General features: G+C 31.2%; 1 protein-coding gene across 7 annotated transcripts in view; it reads left to right on the top strand.

Moving 5' to 3' along the window:
* Positions 1-17,486, top strand: part of LOC106712157 (neural-cadherin) — a 303,500-nt gene that overhangs the window by 269,531 nt on the left and 16,483 nt on the right. For all 7 annotated transcript variants that reach the window (XM_045678300.1, XM_045678237.1, XM_045678335.1 and 4 more), the window contains one exon: positions 14,840-14,955. In XM_045678300.1, the coding sequence (XP_045534256.1) occupies positions 14,840-14,955 (116 nt within the window). The remainder of the gene's footprint in view (positions 1-14,839; positions 14,956-17,486) is intronic.

Here is a 17,486-nt window from a genome sequence, read left to right on the forward strand (position 1 = left end):
AAAAAGTTAAGTTCAGTTCTTCAAGCTTTTCTTATTTTTATTATCATGGATATTTTCATAATATGGAAATTATATTATTTGGGAATAAAAAGTGTTGGAACAATTTTTAATATTTTAGCTTTTAATACATTATAAGATGGTAAAAACAAAGTCACATTTAAGCGTCGGATAAACATCCGACTGCTAAAGACTTTGGTGTCTTTGCATTTAATTAACTTTAGATATCACTGCGAGATAATCGTATACATTTAGTTAAGTACAAAGCTCTTCGTAACTTAAACTATTAAGTTAAATCTGTCAGTTACCACAATAGAAGCTTACTACTACTTTATACAGAAAATTTTAAGTGTGGGAAAAGTTCAGCATATTTTTTGTTTTTAGTTGGTCAATCAAAGTATTGACTAAGGATATAACCTATTACAGAATGTAAGAATATAGTCCAGAATCTAGATAATAATGCTACTTCTTTTCAGTCACATAATTCCCACTGCTGGGCATAGACATCCCCCAGATAGATACATAATAATGCTTAGCAGCTTTTTTTTGGGATGATATAGTTAAATTTTTATAAAAAAGAAGGAAATATACATATTATGAAGTGAATAAGTATTCATACAAGAATAAATTCTAATTTAAATATTTTTGGCGTAAACGTTGAAAGATCGCTAATACCTGCTGCCTTCAACATGTCCTGGCGTGTTTTTTTTTTCAGTCACATCATTGTAAGTCACATAATATTACTCCAAAATGTTTTTTGACATTGTCTAGTTAAATACCTATTTTAACCCTTTGACAGCCACAGATTGATAATATTGACGTAAACGTAGTAATACCATAAATATGAATCACCACAATTCTTTCGGTATAAGTACTTTATTATTTATTGGTAAAGATCGCATTTTGCAAGCCTACACATAATAAAGTTGCAATAACCATGATTTGTCAAAAATCGGCGCCGGGCGCCATAGTCTAGGTAAAAAAGGGTTGACGTATGTTTAAGTTAAAATGTCTTTGAAACACTGTCCAAGTTTTTTATGGTAAGGCCCTGATTGTTGTACAAACTTTAGTTAGACGTATTTATTGAAAATATTAAGTCAATAATAGCGTGAATTTAGAGGTATTTAGTAATTTATTAAGTTTTACAAGTCCCTTTTCAAAGCTTATGTAAATATTTACACCAAAGTGTAAGTTGTTATTGCTTTCGCTTCGAACTTTGTGTCAAAAGTAATTTATAATTGAAATGACTTCAGAAAAGACCTTTGTAGCAGTGTGTTATTGTGTATTTAGGACTACTTAATAGCACTAATGTTACTGAACATCACTTATCGTGGGTTTCCGAGCCCATAATCGACGTTTAAAACATGTTGTTATCTCTGTTTTGTCAAGGATAATGATAGGTTTGTATTATACTACCTACAATTAAAATTATCAAGTTTGTTCAAAACACACGTCACTTTTCATTGTGATATAGGATAGTATGTTTTTACGCAAATGTTTCTGCAGTGGAAACTCACAAATAATGCATACGTGCATTGGTGCAACATTCTCTCACAGTTTGTTAGAAAAATACGATACAAATTCAAAGAGATTTATTCGTTGAATAGTTTGAGTGTTGAATTATTTGCCAGCCATTTTTGGCATTCACTTTAGTTACTGTGTTCTATTTACACGGAATGCAACAATATTCTCCGTTAGTTCCGATATAAATACAAATCGGTTTACTTACGCTTAATTTTAATATGAACAATTTTAAAGGACTTGATTTTTTTTAAAAGATCGTATGCTGCAGTTTTGTATATCAATAACAAACAACTGTATATGTCGACTTTGATGACAATTAACTATTTAATATGTATTTGATTTTATTCGGGTCGGTAATCAATTAGTTAGCGATTTGGCCGCGAGCACAATCAAGCACTTGTAGGGCCGAAAACTGATTAAGAAAGACTATTAATACAAAAGCCCTTTTCACTCCTTTAGAATTCATTTCATTCGGTATAGTTTTGTTAGCTTTTATTGTCGGAGTTTTGTTCGTTCGTTTTTCTTTTCATTTCATTACAGTGTATCTTTGATGTTCGCTTTGACGGCGGTCCAGCTCGGTTCCTGCGGGAACGCGAAACAATGATTACCTACTTTCCTTGTTTTCAATTAACAGAATTCAAACAAACGTTTTGTATAAAACCTTAGAGGATAAAAAACAATGATAGATATTATTAAAAGATTTTAAGACAGCAAAATTTAACTTTCTTGTACAAATTTTTAAATTATATTACAATCCCTCAAAATATTTTAAATAGTGCGATTCATGATTTTATGATCGTATAATTTTTTCTGTTTAACTTTAGTTAGCGTAGAATTGTAGAGATGACTTTCGTCTCGGTTTCTTTGTTTGACTGTCCAAATCATGTGCTAAGTAATTCATAAATTGTTACATATTATAAATAAAGAATAATTATAAAGATATAAGCTACTAGGAGATCCTGTTTGACAAACATATAAGTTACTCATCTGTAGAAATACTTATAATTATTTATGGCAAAATTAGTAATAGTAATATCTTTGTATTATTCATACGGTTTACGAGAATACAGATCGAGAATTATCTGTATATAAAAGATAATTCGTGAATGATATCGATTGATTCCATCTGTATTCTGGAACGACGAATGTGTTACAATGTTCCCCGTTATTTTGTATACGAATATTTGTCATCCCTTTGCGCATATTTGCCCAAGAATTCTGTATATTACGTCAAAGTGGAACTGGATGGAAACAATAAAGAAAATAACTGTTCCTAATAGATATGAATAAACAAAATTATTAAAAATATCTTTAATTCTATAATGATAAAAACATTATAAAAGTAATACTTACCTACATAAAAAAATTAAAACAAATTCTTTGTAAGATTATTAAAAGTACAAGTGATACCGAGATCGATCCGGATAGACTGTTCAAACGGCACACAATCAATCCGCGTCGGCAGTAGAAAAAGAACAAAAACAAAGGACTAGAGAGATTTCCTATGAAAAACTGTGACATTTCAGAAGATTGGATAGGATATATGAAATTCTGTAACGGATACGCCGCTTGGACAAAGTGTATCGAAATATTAACAACTGTTCAAATGCAGAAAACAATTACACAGATTTTGATGAAATTTCGCTGAAATTCAGACCTATAATTGAATTATTATCTCGTTAATTTACGGTATTAAACGATTCCTCATTACATATAATATTCGGTATTATCAGACATTTGAACGATCTTGTGAATAATTATGCTGATTAGTAAATTGCTATAGTCTTATTAGTGTAATCGCTATGTAATATGATATATATGTACATACACGTAGCGATTACATGCACATAAAGTGACTTAAACGGAGAAAATAATTATAGCTTTTGACCGCAACCCCGTCCGCGCGGAATTAAAAAAAAATCATAATAAGTATCCTATGTGTTCTTCCAGTTTATGTTCGACATATATGCCAAATTTCATCGAGATCCGTTAAACCGTTCTGGAGATACCTTCAAATAAACTTGCATCCATCCATCCAAACATTCGCAGTTATAAAATTAGTAAGAAGTAATATTGATTTCTTAAATAAGAAATATTTCCTTTATATTGTAGTTAATTAGAATTCATATATTTTAAATTATATATTAACTTTTCACCGTAAATAACATATACGACAATTCATGCCAAAGTTGGCTGTTAGATAGGTTCATAAACCTTACATAAATTACATTAATTCAGAAACATATTAAATTCATACAATATATGAAAGTTTAATTCTCTCCACATTAATGGGTTGTATAAGCGCATATTTTCATGAATATTACATGTTATATTCAACCATTGTCTTACGAAAATTATGTTTGTTTTCTCGAATAGTATTTCGGGCGCATTTTGTATAATGCCAGACTACCTATTAGGTAGGAGTGTAATCAACAGAGTGCGTTTCATACTGAGACATGTTTGTTTACCGTCGCTCGCGAGGGAATATTTGTCTCGCAGGATTGTTTTTGCGGGTAGTAATATAAATATTAAAGGAATATTACCGTGTTTGCGCACATTCCTTAACACTTCGTAAGTCTTGAATAATTCAGAGGAGCGAGATTTCGCCCGCTCGTTCGCTTATCGTTGTCTTTGAAATACAGGGCCAAGTGGAGCTTGGTACTTTTCTTTATGAATGTTCCTCGCCCATTAAAAATATTGAAAAAGAAAAGGTCTTGTAAAAAACAATGTATTCTATATTTCGAATAGTTATACAAACTTAAAAGTTTTTTTTTAGCCGACTTCAAAAAGAAGGAGGTTATCAATTCGACTGTATTTTTTTACAACAATCTTTTGTATGTATAAACACTACTATTATTGAAAAGTTTTTTTTTAATATAAAACTATACATGATTGAACTGCAATTTTCTTTCTACTGTTAATATGATGAAAAAGAATAAATAAATGGTTTATCTATCCTACAACCTATCTACAAAATCAAATTCATACGACTCATTAATCCTCTAACCGAAATGGCCACAATGTTAGTATAACACTAGAGCAGTGATGCAAAGCAATTGACACTGCAGTGTTGGTATTGTTTGAAGGCAAACCCCGAGACAGAATTGTTTTGAACCATCGAAACAGTACGATTCTTGTCAACTGTGGGCGCAACAAGAAAATTTGCGATAAAGTATTCGTACCAACATAACATCATTTGTATTAGATTTGTCTGCGTACTTTCCGCTTGATATGCAAAAATCTCGTACAAAATGTTATGGAAGTCGATCTTATCGACTAATACGATACTTTCTAGCAAATTGTCATGCTAAAACCACGGTTTTGTTTCAACACTCTGGTGTTGCTGTACTGCACTGCCTACTGCTCTACCTACTTGTTCTGTATGCATGTAGACCAGCACAATCTGTGTCGGACAAGTTGTGAATTCGGAGCTCTGTCAACACCGGTCATATTTAAACTTTCGCTCCAGTTCAGCCCCAAAGCGCTCATAAATCACCAAAACCTTACTCCACACGTCGCCCTCGAATTTAAATAGACCCTCGAGCACGATCACAGCTGATTTAATACTTTTTACTTTATAAATATTTTCCTTTTTTACATGATTTATTTCGTATTATGTCTCATTTTCTTCAGTTCTAATAAATTCTCGGAATATCTGGTAAGATAGCGATAAAGGGTAAAAGGGATTCATAAGCATAGTGACGTCATAACGGTGTTTATACAGAAGGAAATTAATGACCCTTTCTTATACATATTAAGGAAATTCGGTGGTTGGAATTATGTTACAAGTTTCGGTGGATATTAAGGCACTTAGTATAGTTTAGAAGGTTAGGAATAACAATCACAACAGCGGCTACAACAGAATAGCATAATAAATATGTCAGTAACGCACATACGTATGTATTTATATCTTATCTTATATACTTACGTTTTCCATGAGCACCATAATGTATTAAGATACCATTGTTGATGGAATTCCCTACATAATGTTTTGTAATTAGTAGAAGTGTACTACTGCGATATTGTGATAAAGGTGTAAAAATGTAAAATCATGTTATTGTAAAAACGTATGTATATTATACGTGTTGATAATGACGCATCTGTAATTCTTCTCGTGTCCATGGGCGTCGATGATCAATTTGGTGTTCCCGCCGCTCGTTTGCCCCCTTCTCTTATATGAAAAAAACACAATTATTTACTTAAAATACTTTTATGTCACAAAAATAACTAAAAGTAATTGTTTATCGTATATTTGGAAATGTAAATTTTATCGTGCTATTTAACGCTCGCTTTCAATTTTAAAAAGGAAATCATGACATATAACTTTTGAATTCGACTGCAGTGAGACTTATGTCGACAAATATTGTTACCCTTTGCCTTTGAAATAACAGAGACAAAGAACTAATCAGTGTAATCGCACATTTTTTGTATGAATGTAATATGCAACATTGTGTTAACTTAGATAAGTGTGAAATGGGTACCTCCGTTTATGCGATAGTATTTCTTTCCTTGCTCAATGTAATCACTGAAGGTGCGGAAAGAATGTTTGTAGCGAAGAGACTTGAAGGTATCTGGGCTCATGCATTATGTATGCTGTGTCTGGCATCTGAACGCCTAGCGTGGGATACCGCGACCCTTGTTTACAAGACACTCGCTAAGCCTGTTGTCAGCTCTTAACAAGATTTCACCCAGAACAAAAGTTTTGATAACTTCATATTACTTGAAGCTCATTTTATAATGAATGAAAAAAATCTTTTTGACTTCGGCTATCTTTATGTATTTCCAGTTGAGTTTTTAATATAAAAATTATACAGAAACAGAGTATGTAGTATAACAAATTTTTCTGACCCGGTAAAATGAAAGTAAAACTACATGAAATGAACTCATAGGCGCATGCTGTTAATGTTTAAAAGGACAAAATCTTTCTATTACTTTTGTGCAACTTGTGTATAATTTGCTAATTGATTTAATGATTTTTAATCCTATTTTGTCTTAAACATTAAAATATTAATATGATTTATTCACACAGTTTAAGATAACCTTGTAGCTTTTTCGTAAAGATTCTTACGTTTCATTTTTAAATTAAGTTTTATGATCACAACTCAGTACCCACGGGGACAACATGTTTTCATTTCAACGTCGAGTAACAACTTTTAATATAAGCGTTTATGTACACAGAATATTCTTTATACTTAAATACATTACTTCCATATTATAAAATGTATAATATATTGTAAATAAAATTATAATTTAATAACATAAAACTCTTATCTTTATTAAACAATGAAAATTGAAACTATGGTTATAACGATACACAGAGCCAGAACGTAACCAGTTGATACTAACTAGTTGATAAGGAGCATTAACATGCCTTTTGGGGGAAACAGGTGCCTGTTTTGTTCCACACTTCGCAGGGGTTTTGTTGGTTTACAACACTGATTACACAAACGCACTGTTGTAGTTTACACAACAAAATAAACAGTTGTAATTAAAAGTAAGCAACGAGATATTCCGTAATTATCAAACGTAACGTGCTGTAAATTACTATGAAAACAGACTGTGCGTGATAATTTAGTTTGTAATTATTTTCTTACTTATTTTAATTTCTGTCTCGGTACGCATTATAACAAGTATAATTAAGTAGTATAAATAACTACCCATTATATCTGTATTTGCTAAGTTACTTGAAAAGAAACAAAAACGAAACTGTAAAACTTAATGGAACGTTGCAAAAAGAGGAAGTGTATTATTTCTATTACACGTGGTAGTTTATTTGCTTTTTCAAATAAGAAACATGTCCTTTCCATCTCCATATATTTTATGCGAGCACATTTTATTTCCTCGTCTTTATTTTAACGAAGAATCCGCTTACATTTTTGCTCTACTTTATCTCAGTAAAAGCCCGAATTTGTGTGTTGTTGACTATGTGGAAATAGGTATACATTTGTTTATGTAAATGAAGTATTATTCCTTTCTATAATTACCTAAGTTACGTATACATTCAGTTCTGGTTTATTCCAGAGTGAACTGTGAACACGTGTTGTGCGTTTTGCCGTCTCCGTTGGCCACTCTCCAACAAATAATAAAATTGCATCAGCTTTGTTCCTTTATTTTTTAAACCTGATATTTTTTTTATTTTACTTAGGGCTATAAGTCATATAAACCGTAAATAATATAAAAAAACATACACGCTTTTTATAATGTCAAGTGGCCATACGTTAATCAAGCGTAGCGTGCGGCAAATTAATTTATATATTAAAATGCATAACCATCATAGGATAATTTGTAGGTAATATGAATTGCAGCCGCTTTAATATTATTTTTATGAAGGCGAAAAAAGTTAAAGTCGATATTTCTTGCAAATTCAACGGAGATTTTTAACAAAGGTGCACCTTTATTCAAAATTACTTTTCTCTTTATAGTTAAAAGTTTTCTCAACGGAAAATAAATTGCTCTACAATATTTGATCGCTTTAAAGCAACCCCTTGAAAATGGTAATTTATTATAACTCGGAACAGACGTGTTTTGTTGTACAAGTATCAGGAAGTTGTTCTAATAATTTTAAAGAAATTCCCTATATTTATAGACGATATCGATTGAATATCTATCTTAAGATTTTTATAAATATCTGTAAAAATATCTACGATTTGTGACTCATATTCGTCGTACCATGCAGTCGATTTTATATTATTTTTAGTTAATTACTCAACTGCTTGAAAGTTATAATAAATATATACCACAAAAAATATGGCCTCGGAGTATCAAGAAACATATAGGAAAATTCCTGTGTTTTGATATAAACATTCTTGTATCAATTTCATAACGATACAAATGTTATTATTCCTTATTATTAGGATATTTTGTAACGAGACGTTCGAAATGATATCATCCAAATACTTAGGAAAAAATAGTTACAAATTTTATAAGAAGCTTTGAATATACCCAGCGCGTATTCTTTGTATAATAGACGTTTATATTTACGAGAGATGTTTTTTTCCTACTGAAAAACAACCGACCCCGCTCCTCATTTTCCGCATTCATTTCCCGGCAAATGAAATGCGAGTACAGACTCACATACTGTTACTTTTATGTGTAAGACTCTTGTTAAAAAGAGTTTTTGAGGATAAGTCGCCCTTATTAAAAAATACACGCAACTTACATTCGCGGTTTTCAAAGATTAAAAAAAACGGTAGGTTTATGTAACAATTGCTTCGTTTGTTTCTTAATGAAAAATAAAAAAATCGTAAAATTACAATTTCATAGTTTATTTTACATTTACAATTAGTAAATAATACATATGAATAACAACTAATAAAAAGTTTCGATTTCTTTGCCACGTAGTCTAAGGAAATTAAAAAACACATTCCTTGGATGATAATGCTAGTACGATCCAAATCGAAAATGAGAAGACCTCAATAAGCAGCATATACGTACGTATAAAATAGCAAGCGTAATGAACGTACGGCTGCCGTTTTGGACATTTGACCGAGGGCTCACTTTGAGCGAGGCTCACCTCATAAGGCGGTCCGCCCATCTGTCTGCAATTTGCTCCCCAAATGACTCCCCTGATTCTGAGTTTGTTCATGAAAATATCCGGGGAAATGTCGACGTTTTACTTTTTTATCATACCGTTTATCTACTTTTATGTAACTTATGTTCCTTCCTGGCTTACTGTGACTCGAAAACTTATAAATGAAAACTATTATATACAATGTAGTATTACTACGCACCTTTATTACCACAATAACACATGACTTTATTTAATCTGTGCTTTGCCAATCAAATTTTACCGTCTTATAAATATTCAAATAAAATTTAATATTTAAACTCTAACACATTGAAAACTTGATACTTCGTACAAAGTGAATAGCAAATATACATATTTATCAATGTTTTAATTAAAAACTTTTTTGATTGCCGCTTAAACTTTTTAATTAACATTTCGCAAATAATACAATAAATGTTTTTCGTTATTATTTCCCCTAACTATTAAAATAATATTTAAATCTAGAAATATTATTATAGAGACATTGTTTTGTTTATGGGCTACCGTTGTAAGCTTTTTAGCATCAAAATACAATAACTCACGGCCCCAGTGAAAGGTTTTGTACCCCTGGAAACCACACTGAATTTACTTCCCTAAATATAGACTCGTTGTGTGTCTCTAAATCAACAATGACAATGAAGTTATTAATTATATAATAAAGTTAGCATTTACATTTCAAAATAATAATATTAATTGTAATTTGTTCTGGTTTAAAAATGTTTTTTATACCTGATATCACTAATGATGCGACTACGTAGTACATGAAAGCAATGATGCAAAAGAAAAAGAAAAATTAGATTTTTTTAAATATGTATTATAATAATGTATGCGACTGAGAATAGAAAAAAAGACGATATTGACTTTAAGCAACTGACGGAGGAGCATTTTCTTTTTTTTTTTACTAACTAATACTATAATCAAGTTTTTAACTACTTCATATAAAATATATTAGATACTTTAATTTCGATCACGATTCGCGTTTGATTTTTCGTTATAAATACTGTTTTGAACATAGCGTAACATCGAATAAATCTTTTTTTTTTTTCATTGAATTACTAAAGAGGGGACATACTCGTACATTCTGAGGTTGAAGGAGGACTAGTAAAGTGGCGGTTCTAAAAGAACGTAAGTCGGTGATTTACAGCGCGGTCCGACGCCGTTTCTTGCATTATTGAATACTTCGTTCAATGAAAGAAAAATCGGATATTTGACGTCTCCACAATGGAATTTATGACTTCCATTTATCCTGTCTCGCAAAGGGCAATTAAAATATGAGACCGATTTCTCTCGGTTTCTTTATCTTTATGAAATGTAAGATTTTGATATTTGCTTAAGTTATTGATATCGTAACACAAATTATAGTAAAGCAATTTTGAATATTTTTAGAGACATTCACTTTCAAACCTAATTGCGTATTTTATAACTTTCGTTTTTATTTAGACATAAAGTCCGAAAGCAGAGGCTGTAAACTCCACACAACAAACATAAAGTCGGGTTTTACAGCGACAGCAAACGATTGGCAGGGCTCGACAACAATGGAGGCCTGTCGTCAACCATTAGCCAGGTCATTTAGTTTGTTCCGATTTACGGAGTGCACCCACTCAATGCCAGCCTTCTTTCACTGACTTTACGTCGCTTTCACGTGAAACGAGTGCATAACAGACACGTCTAAAACAATTCAACTGCAACTCCTATTTGAAATAACTGGGACAGAAAACTAATCGTTTGTGTAAGCACAAATGAAAAATGTACATGCCGTTTTTCATTTTTTGTATGCTCGCAAGCTCGAAGTCGACTTTTAAATTTAAAAAATTCAGAACAAATATATGAGCTGTGTATGGTTTTGTATATAATATACTCTTTATTGATTTATTTTGTATATTTATAAGCTTAAAACTTATCTATATTTTTTAAAAGAAAGAGATTTCAAAAGAAATCTTTAAAAATCAAAAAAATATTTGAAGCTAATGTTAGGTTATTTTATGAAAACATAGTCGGTTAAACCAATTTTTAACTAAATGAATAAGATAAATAATACAAAAACACAGACGTTGTAAAGGACGACAATTCTTTATTGCGACCAGTGCAGTGGGGAGCGTTGCAAAAAAGTCTCTATAGAGCACAGCGTAGATACTTCTGCAAACAGCTGCGTGACTCACATGTTGTATTTCAAATAGTTTTAATAATGTAGTCATATAATACGGTTTAAAAACAATATTTATTCATTTCTATTGTAACGATTTTATTTTTGATTCTAATTTTTTTTACCAAAATTATAACTGGTAAATAATATGGAACAAATATAAAAATCACATTTACGTCAATGCAAGAAACATTCATTTCTTTGTACCTTTTTGGTGTGTTTGATTTTGTTACAATGTTGGTAGTTGAGTGTTCTTGAATCCTAATATAAAAGATAAAATATTGTTATTAAAGGTATCATTTGGCTTAAATTAAATACAAATCACAAAAGTCAATTTAATGTTTATCTAGATTTATAAGAATTGTAATTTTAAAAGTGCAGTAAGTAAAGAAAATTTATGCACATTTTTCTCTTTCCAGAGAGCGACCACCTTTGTTATGGAATTAGACCATACTTCATCATGATGCGGGTCACTGAACTCCGCTTGCCCTCAATTTCTATTCTTTCTACTTTTCTCCAAATTCTGTACAAAATCTTGTGCTATAATTACTTTACAAAACAGGACCCATAATATTCCAAGAAGTTATTCTAATAAATTCTTGTGTATTGAGAAGTTCCCTTTTGGACGATCAAAATTTACTTAAATTGAATACTAAGTAATTGCCCATGTTTTGTACATCTTCTATTAATAAACCCTATTATAGAAATATATAATTTTACTAGATGTCGTCCCGCGATTCCGTCCGCGCGGAATTATAAAAAAATTTAATAAGTAACTTATATGTCCTTCCAGACTATATTATACATATACATATATGTAAAATTTCAGCAAGATCCATGCAACCGTTCTGAAGATACATCTATCCATCCATCAAAACTTTCGCATTTATAATATTATCGCCCGACGTTAGTGTGATTTAAGAAATAACTTGAATATTAACTAAAATTATGAATCAAAAATACGGCTAGACTAGGAAGATATTATTATTCACCTATTTATAATACCATATATCTATATATATATATATATGGTATTATAAATAGGTGAATTATATATATATATATATATATATATATATATATATATATTTCCATTTATGATACAACGAGTACACAGAAACAAAAACATGAGATATACGAATATGTGCTATTACCAATCCAATTTATATATGTTTACCTAAGTCTAGGCCTACAATCTATGTATATACATCTAAGATCTAAGATATTAGAGATATGTAATGTAATCTTTGAACTAGTATCATTTAAAATTTCTGTGCAGTACTCAATATTCTATGAATTAATTCAGATTTCCAAAACAAAATGTCTCCATACATAACAAAGATATTCCTAGGCAGGCATTCACTTAAAGCCACTGTGACTGTATTTAGTGAAAGAAAATCATGTCGCTAAGTAAAAAGGCCCGTTCTTTATAGGCCAATTAGTCTGCATATACTTAATACCTTTATAACCAACGTACTCAAAATCAGCGGTCTAAATGTATACTGCGACAGCTGCCTAGCTACTCTTACTAACTCCTACTCTTACCTAATATGTAATATTATTTATTACTCTGCATTAGAGGTTACGCATTGTTGCTTTGTGAATTTTCACCTTAATACATATCGATTAATTTTATTTTTCCTTATTAATGTTAATAATATATAGGTAAGTGAGTTCTTTAAATATCCTTCTATTAATTAATAATAATATTATTTAGTTTCGTTATTAAATCCATCAAGATTATTTGAATCTTGATTTAAATTATGGAATAATAGGACATTTAATCCGTTCAAAGAAATTAAAACATTAAAAAGATCAGAAAGTTTAAAAGATCGATGCGATGTCTCCAGCTTTCCAACATCTTATCTACAAACCCTAACCGTTACTTATAATGGAATCCCAATTATTATTTAAGAAAGATAAACGATTAAAATGCGTTTCCTTTGACCGCATTCTCTAACTCATTACACATGAAAGTTCAAACATTCGTTCTGTAATTTAGTTGCAGTACTAAGCTTTGAGTATCTTTGAATTAATTTAAAGTAAATATCAGCTTATAATTCTAGCCGAATTTAGTAAAAGAAGTAGTTATAAAAACATATTTCCAGTTTTACTTCTGCCAGTAATGCCACATTTAACTGACATTCTGCGCTGACATATTAGGAAAAATATTATTATGCTTCCTAAAATGGTAAATGGTACACGGTGAATGGTGGTTTATACACTTGGCAAATACACACTAGTGTCTAGTTAAATGTGAAATGTATTTCTGTATGTCTACTTTACTGACTTTAAATTTCCGGCTCGTATTTCAAGATTAAAAGTTGGATATCAATTGAAAAGCAATCGCTGTTTAATATTCCAGAAGTATTTGGAATGGTCGTGCTCGCATACATACAAATAGGTTATCCGCATTCCCATTATAAATGCAGCTAAGTGGCTATCTGTATTTGCGATATTTCAGCGAATTCGCTCGGAGCTTTCAAGAGGTCTGATCGGTACATGAACTGTTGTTTTTATTTAGCATTAGAAGCCCAGTTACTTGATTTTTAGAATCGCTGAAAGCTTTTACAAAATCAATATCTCTTCCTACATAAGTGTAATGTTTTCAATAAATTTTTGTTGATGTTTGATAATGACACAGATAACCTTATAAATCGTAAAGAAAAAATCGTTAAAATAAAATACTATTATAGTTGTGACGAATGATAATAATTATAATAAAATACATTTTTAATTATTAATAAACAACCATGTTTAACATATTGTTACAAGTTAATATCATACGAAGCTTTGTCTATAAAGTGCAATTTGCAGACTATATTTAAAGTGTGCTGCACCCCTACATGTATTATTTTGATTCGGATCACGTGCCAAACTGCTTGCACGTGCAGAAACGAAGACATTTTGCACTCGCTCTGAAAAGCCTCCTCCTTTTTCTACAGCATTTAAATAGATACGTGGACACTATATTTATATAGAGATGGCCAATTGGTTGAGTAGTTTTTTTAGTTCTGATTGTTAGTCTCAGGTTTATAATTCACGCATTTTTATTCCACTATTATTATTTTTATCCATTACATAAAATATTTATTGTTATAGTATAGAAATGTACTGTAATGTTAAACAAAATGTGAGACACTACAGCTGCAGGTGGGCCGTGGCCTAGTCAAGTAAATTTCTCGTCTCCACTTCGGTCTACTGTGGGCTTTTTGCTTCTATCTCTTGGCTTCCGATATTTTAAAGTTTTGGGATATAAGAAGAAAATAATAAATTTACAACAGGAGGATTTTAACAATTTAATATTTCTAGGAATTTTCATTTTCATGGCTCTTTAAAAAGTTTCAAAAGTTATAAATTGTAGTCTAAAGTATCAATTTTTTATCCTTTTACGTTTTATCTTTATTCCGACCACAAAGTAACGATAAACCCCCACGATCACGTTCTAAACTCGAGTCGTACGGACCTGTAATGGGGGTTTTGTGAAACACTGAAAACACACAAATGAAAACGAGTGTGCCAATTGGACTTTAGGGACACGTTGCGAAAATTTTCACTTTAAAATTAAATGTAACAACGAAGTTGCCTTGTGCTCGAGGTTTTTATAATTGTTTTTTTTTTCATTGCAGCGTCGCGTATTCGATACGAGATCACGAGCGGGAACATAGGGGGCGCGTTTGCTGTCAAAAACATGACAGGCGCCATCTACGTGGCCGGCGCGCTGGACTATGAAACTAGGAAACGGGTAAGTTATCGTACTATTATTTATCTGTAGTTAGTCTCCCTTTTTAGTTAACAATTTTTGTAAAAAAAATACAAGAGTTACTTTGTTTCTTTTACGTAACCTTTTGCAAATACTCTTGAAGAAAAGTATATGTGAGGTGAAATAAAAACGTATATAAGTTACAACATATGCAGGGGCATAGACTGTATTACCATCATTATCAATAAAGCCTTAGAAACCATACCAGGAAAAGCCTTATTTTATTGTTTTATTAAGCATTCAGCTAAACATTTATACAATTTTCTTTGATGCATTTTATTCGTTATATATTTCAAGTAGAGTCTTAAAATTCATGTGTGGAGAAACTTTATATAACTCACATATTTAAGTACTCCATTTTAATTAATATAATATCTTTGTTTTAAAATGTCGCTGAAATAAATCTTACCAACAGTTTTAAAGTTTATTTTAGTACAAAAACCTATGTCAAGGTAATGTCGTTTGATTTGTAAAGGTCTAATTAAAAGGAGTTTTACTTCTTTGAATTAAACTTTTGCCTTCAATACTGTGAATTCTCGCGTGTGCGAATACATGCCAGTTGCAATAATTAAATAAAAACTATATAATATTTCATGTTTCTCTATATAATAGTATTGGAACGAAATACTAGAGATGTAGACCAATCGTTAACAAATGACGAGCGCAAGCGTTAAAAATAATAATACTTTCTCTAATTTTTCTATAATTTAAAATCATTCAATAACTTTTACTAGTAATAAATTGATAATAATTTAACATATCATCGTCTTCCTGGCCTTATTCCACTCACGTGGAGTCGACGCACAAGGTTTAAAGTTTTGCCTTAATTTTTTAAGGCCAGTCACCTGCCTGTCACCAACCCTACTTGGGAATATCTTAAAAATAAATAGAATCTTCTCTATGACCACCTCCATATTTTTGACTCACTTAACTCCAATAGATGGGGTCGATCTGAACATTCGAAGTGGCGGTAACATATTTGCGTTAACGAGTGTTAGATCTTTATTTTTTTCATACCATATACATTCGATATTGAGTATTCCGATGATTTGAGAAGCTTTACTATGGTGTAAGATATCAAACTTCTGACATGGCGAATAAAAGAGAAATCCGCCTATAATGTAAACATTTACCGTGTCACAACAACAATTATCAATTTTTCACACATCCTGTTGTCCGCCGAATATAAGTTTAAGTATACTCTTCAATGGTAAATGACCAATTGTTGGCTGGGTTGCGAGTAGCATTTGTAGCACTTAAAAAGCAAGTAATACAAAGAAATATTAATCCATATAAGTTGTGCTTGTTTCCCGTAACTTGGTGTCCGTAATGTTTTATAACTTTTTGGTGGTATTTTTAAATATTTTAGAAATTTGGATTTATTTGACATGATAGTAGTTACGTAATAATATATAAACATTTAATATAACCAAACATAAATTGTTTCGTTGTTGTAATTAGGGACCGTGAGGATTTTATTTATGTTGTATAATGTTTTAATTAAAACTAAGGTGTTCGCGTATTAAAGGATTAATTACTCGTTTAACCATTATTTAAAGGAACAAAGTGTTTCAATTTCTTTGGCCCCGCTTCGCGCTTAAAGCAAGCGTCGTATCTCAGACACTACAGAGCTATCATAAGACGCTTCGTTCTTAGTTTCGTAGAGAAAGTTTCATCGAAGTTTAAGCGAGATAAATTATTTAATCTTTAATATCCATTTAAACAGGCGAGCGTGCTCGCTACGGCCGGGTCGCCGTGCTGCCGAGTTGCCGCGAATCACTAATGGAATAAACTCGTTAATAATAAGAAAGCTTCCTTGGCGATGTTCAATTGTATTTCGTTTTCTTAATTGGTAATTTATCATTGCTCTGTTTGTCTAACGATAATTTCACTCTTCTTAATTATTCACAATACTCAAAGATTTTACTATGACAAAAAATCAGAACCAATATCAATAAATTGACTTAGTTAAAAAAAGTCCTATAAATGATGAACGAAGTATTTTCGTTGTTAATTGATAGTAATTGTGATCCTCCTATGTTTAATATATTCCTTTTTAGACCATTGAGCTTCTGAATTTCAATACTAATATTAAGATAGCAAAAGATTACTCCACGATACTTTAGATGTTTTTCGCCTTCAGTTGTTTCTATGGGCATTATGCTAATTGCGGTGTCGGCACTTTAAACAAATGGAGCATTTTACACAGCTAAGTAAGGGAGCTACAGTGGCCTGCCGAAAGTGCGGAGGCTTCTAAAGGCCAGTTAATAGCGCAGCACGAGTTAAATTGTAACTGCTGTAACCCAGTTGACGCAGCATTTGGAATTCAGCCACTGAAGAGGCTATTTTAAATTGCATATGCAAATGTACATACCAAACTTTCATAATACACAGCTTTAAATATTTAAATATGTACAAGCATTTCGTCGAGAAATCAGCAAATTGATATTGATAAATATATAACAGAATTCTAAGGTGAAATGTACATACTTTCAGACTTTACAAACAATTTT

Source organism: Papilio machaon, chromosome 1 (assembly GCF_912999745.1).
Source record: "Papilio machaon chromosome 1, ilPapMach1.1, whole genome shotgun sequence".
NCBI lineage: Eukaryota > Metazoa > Arthropoda > Insecta > Lepidoptera > Papilionidae > Papilio > Papilio machaon.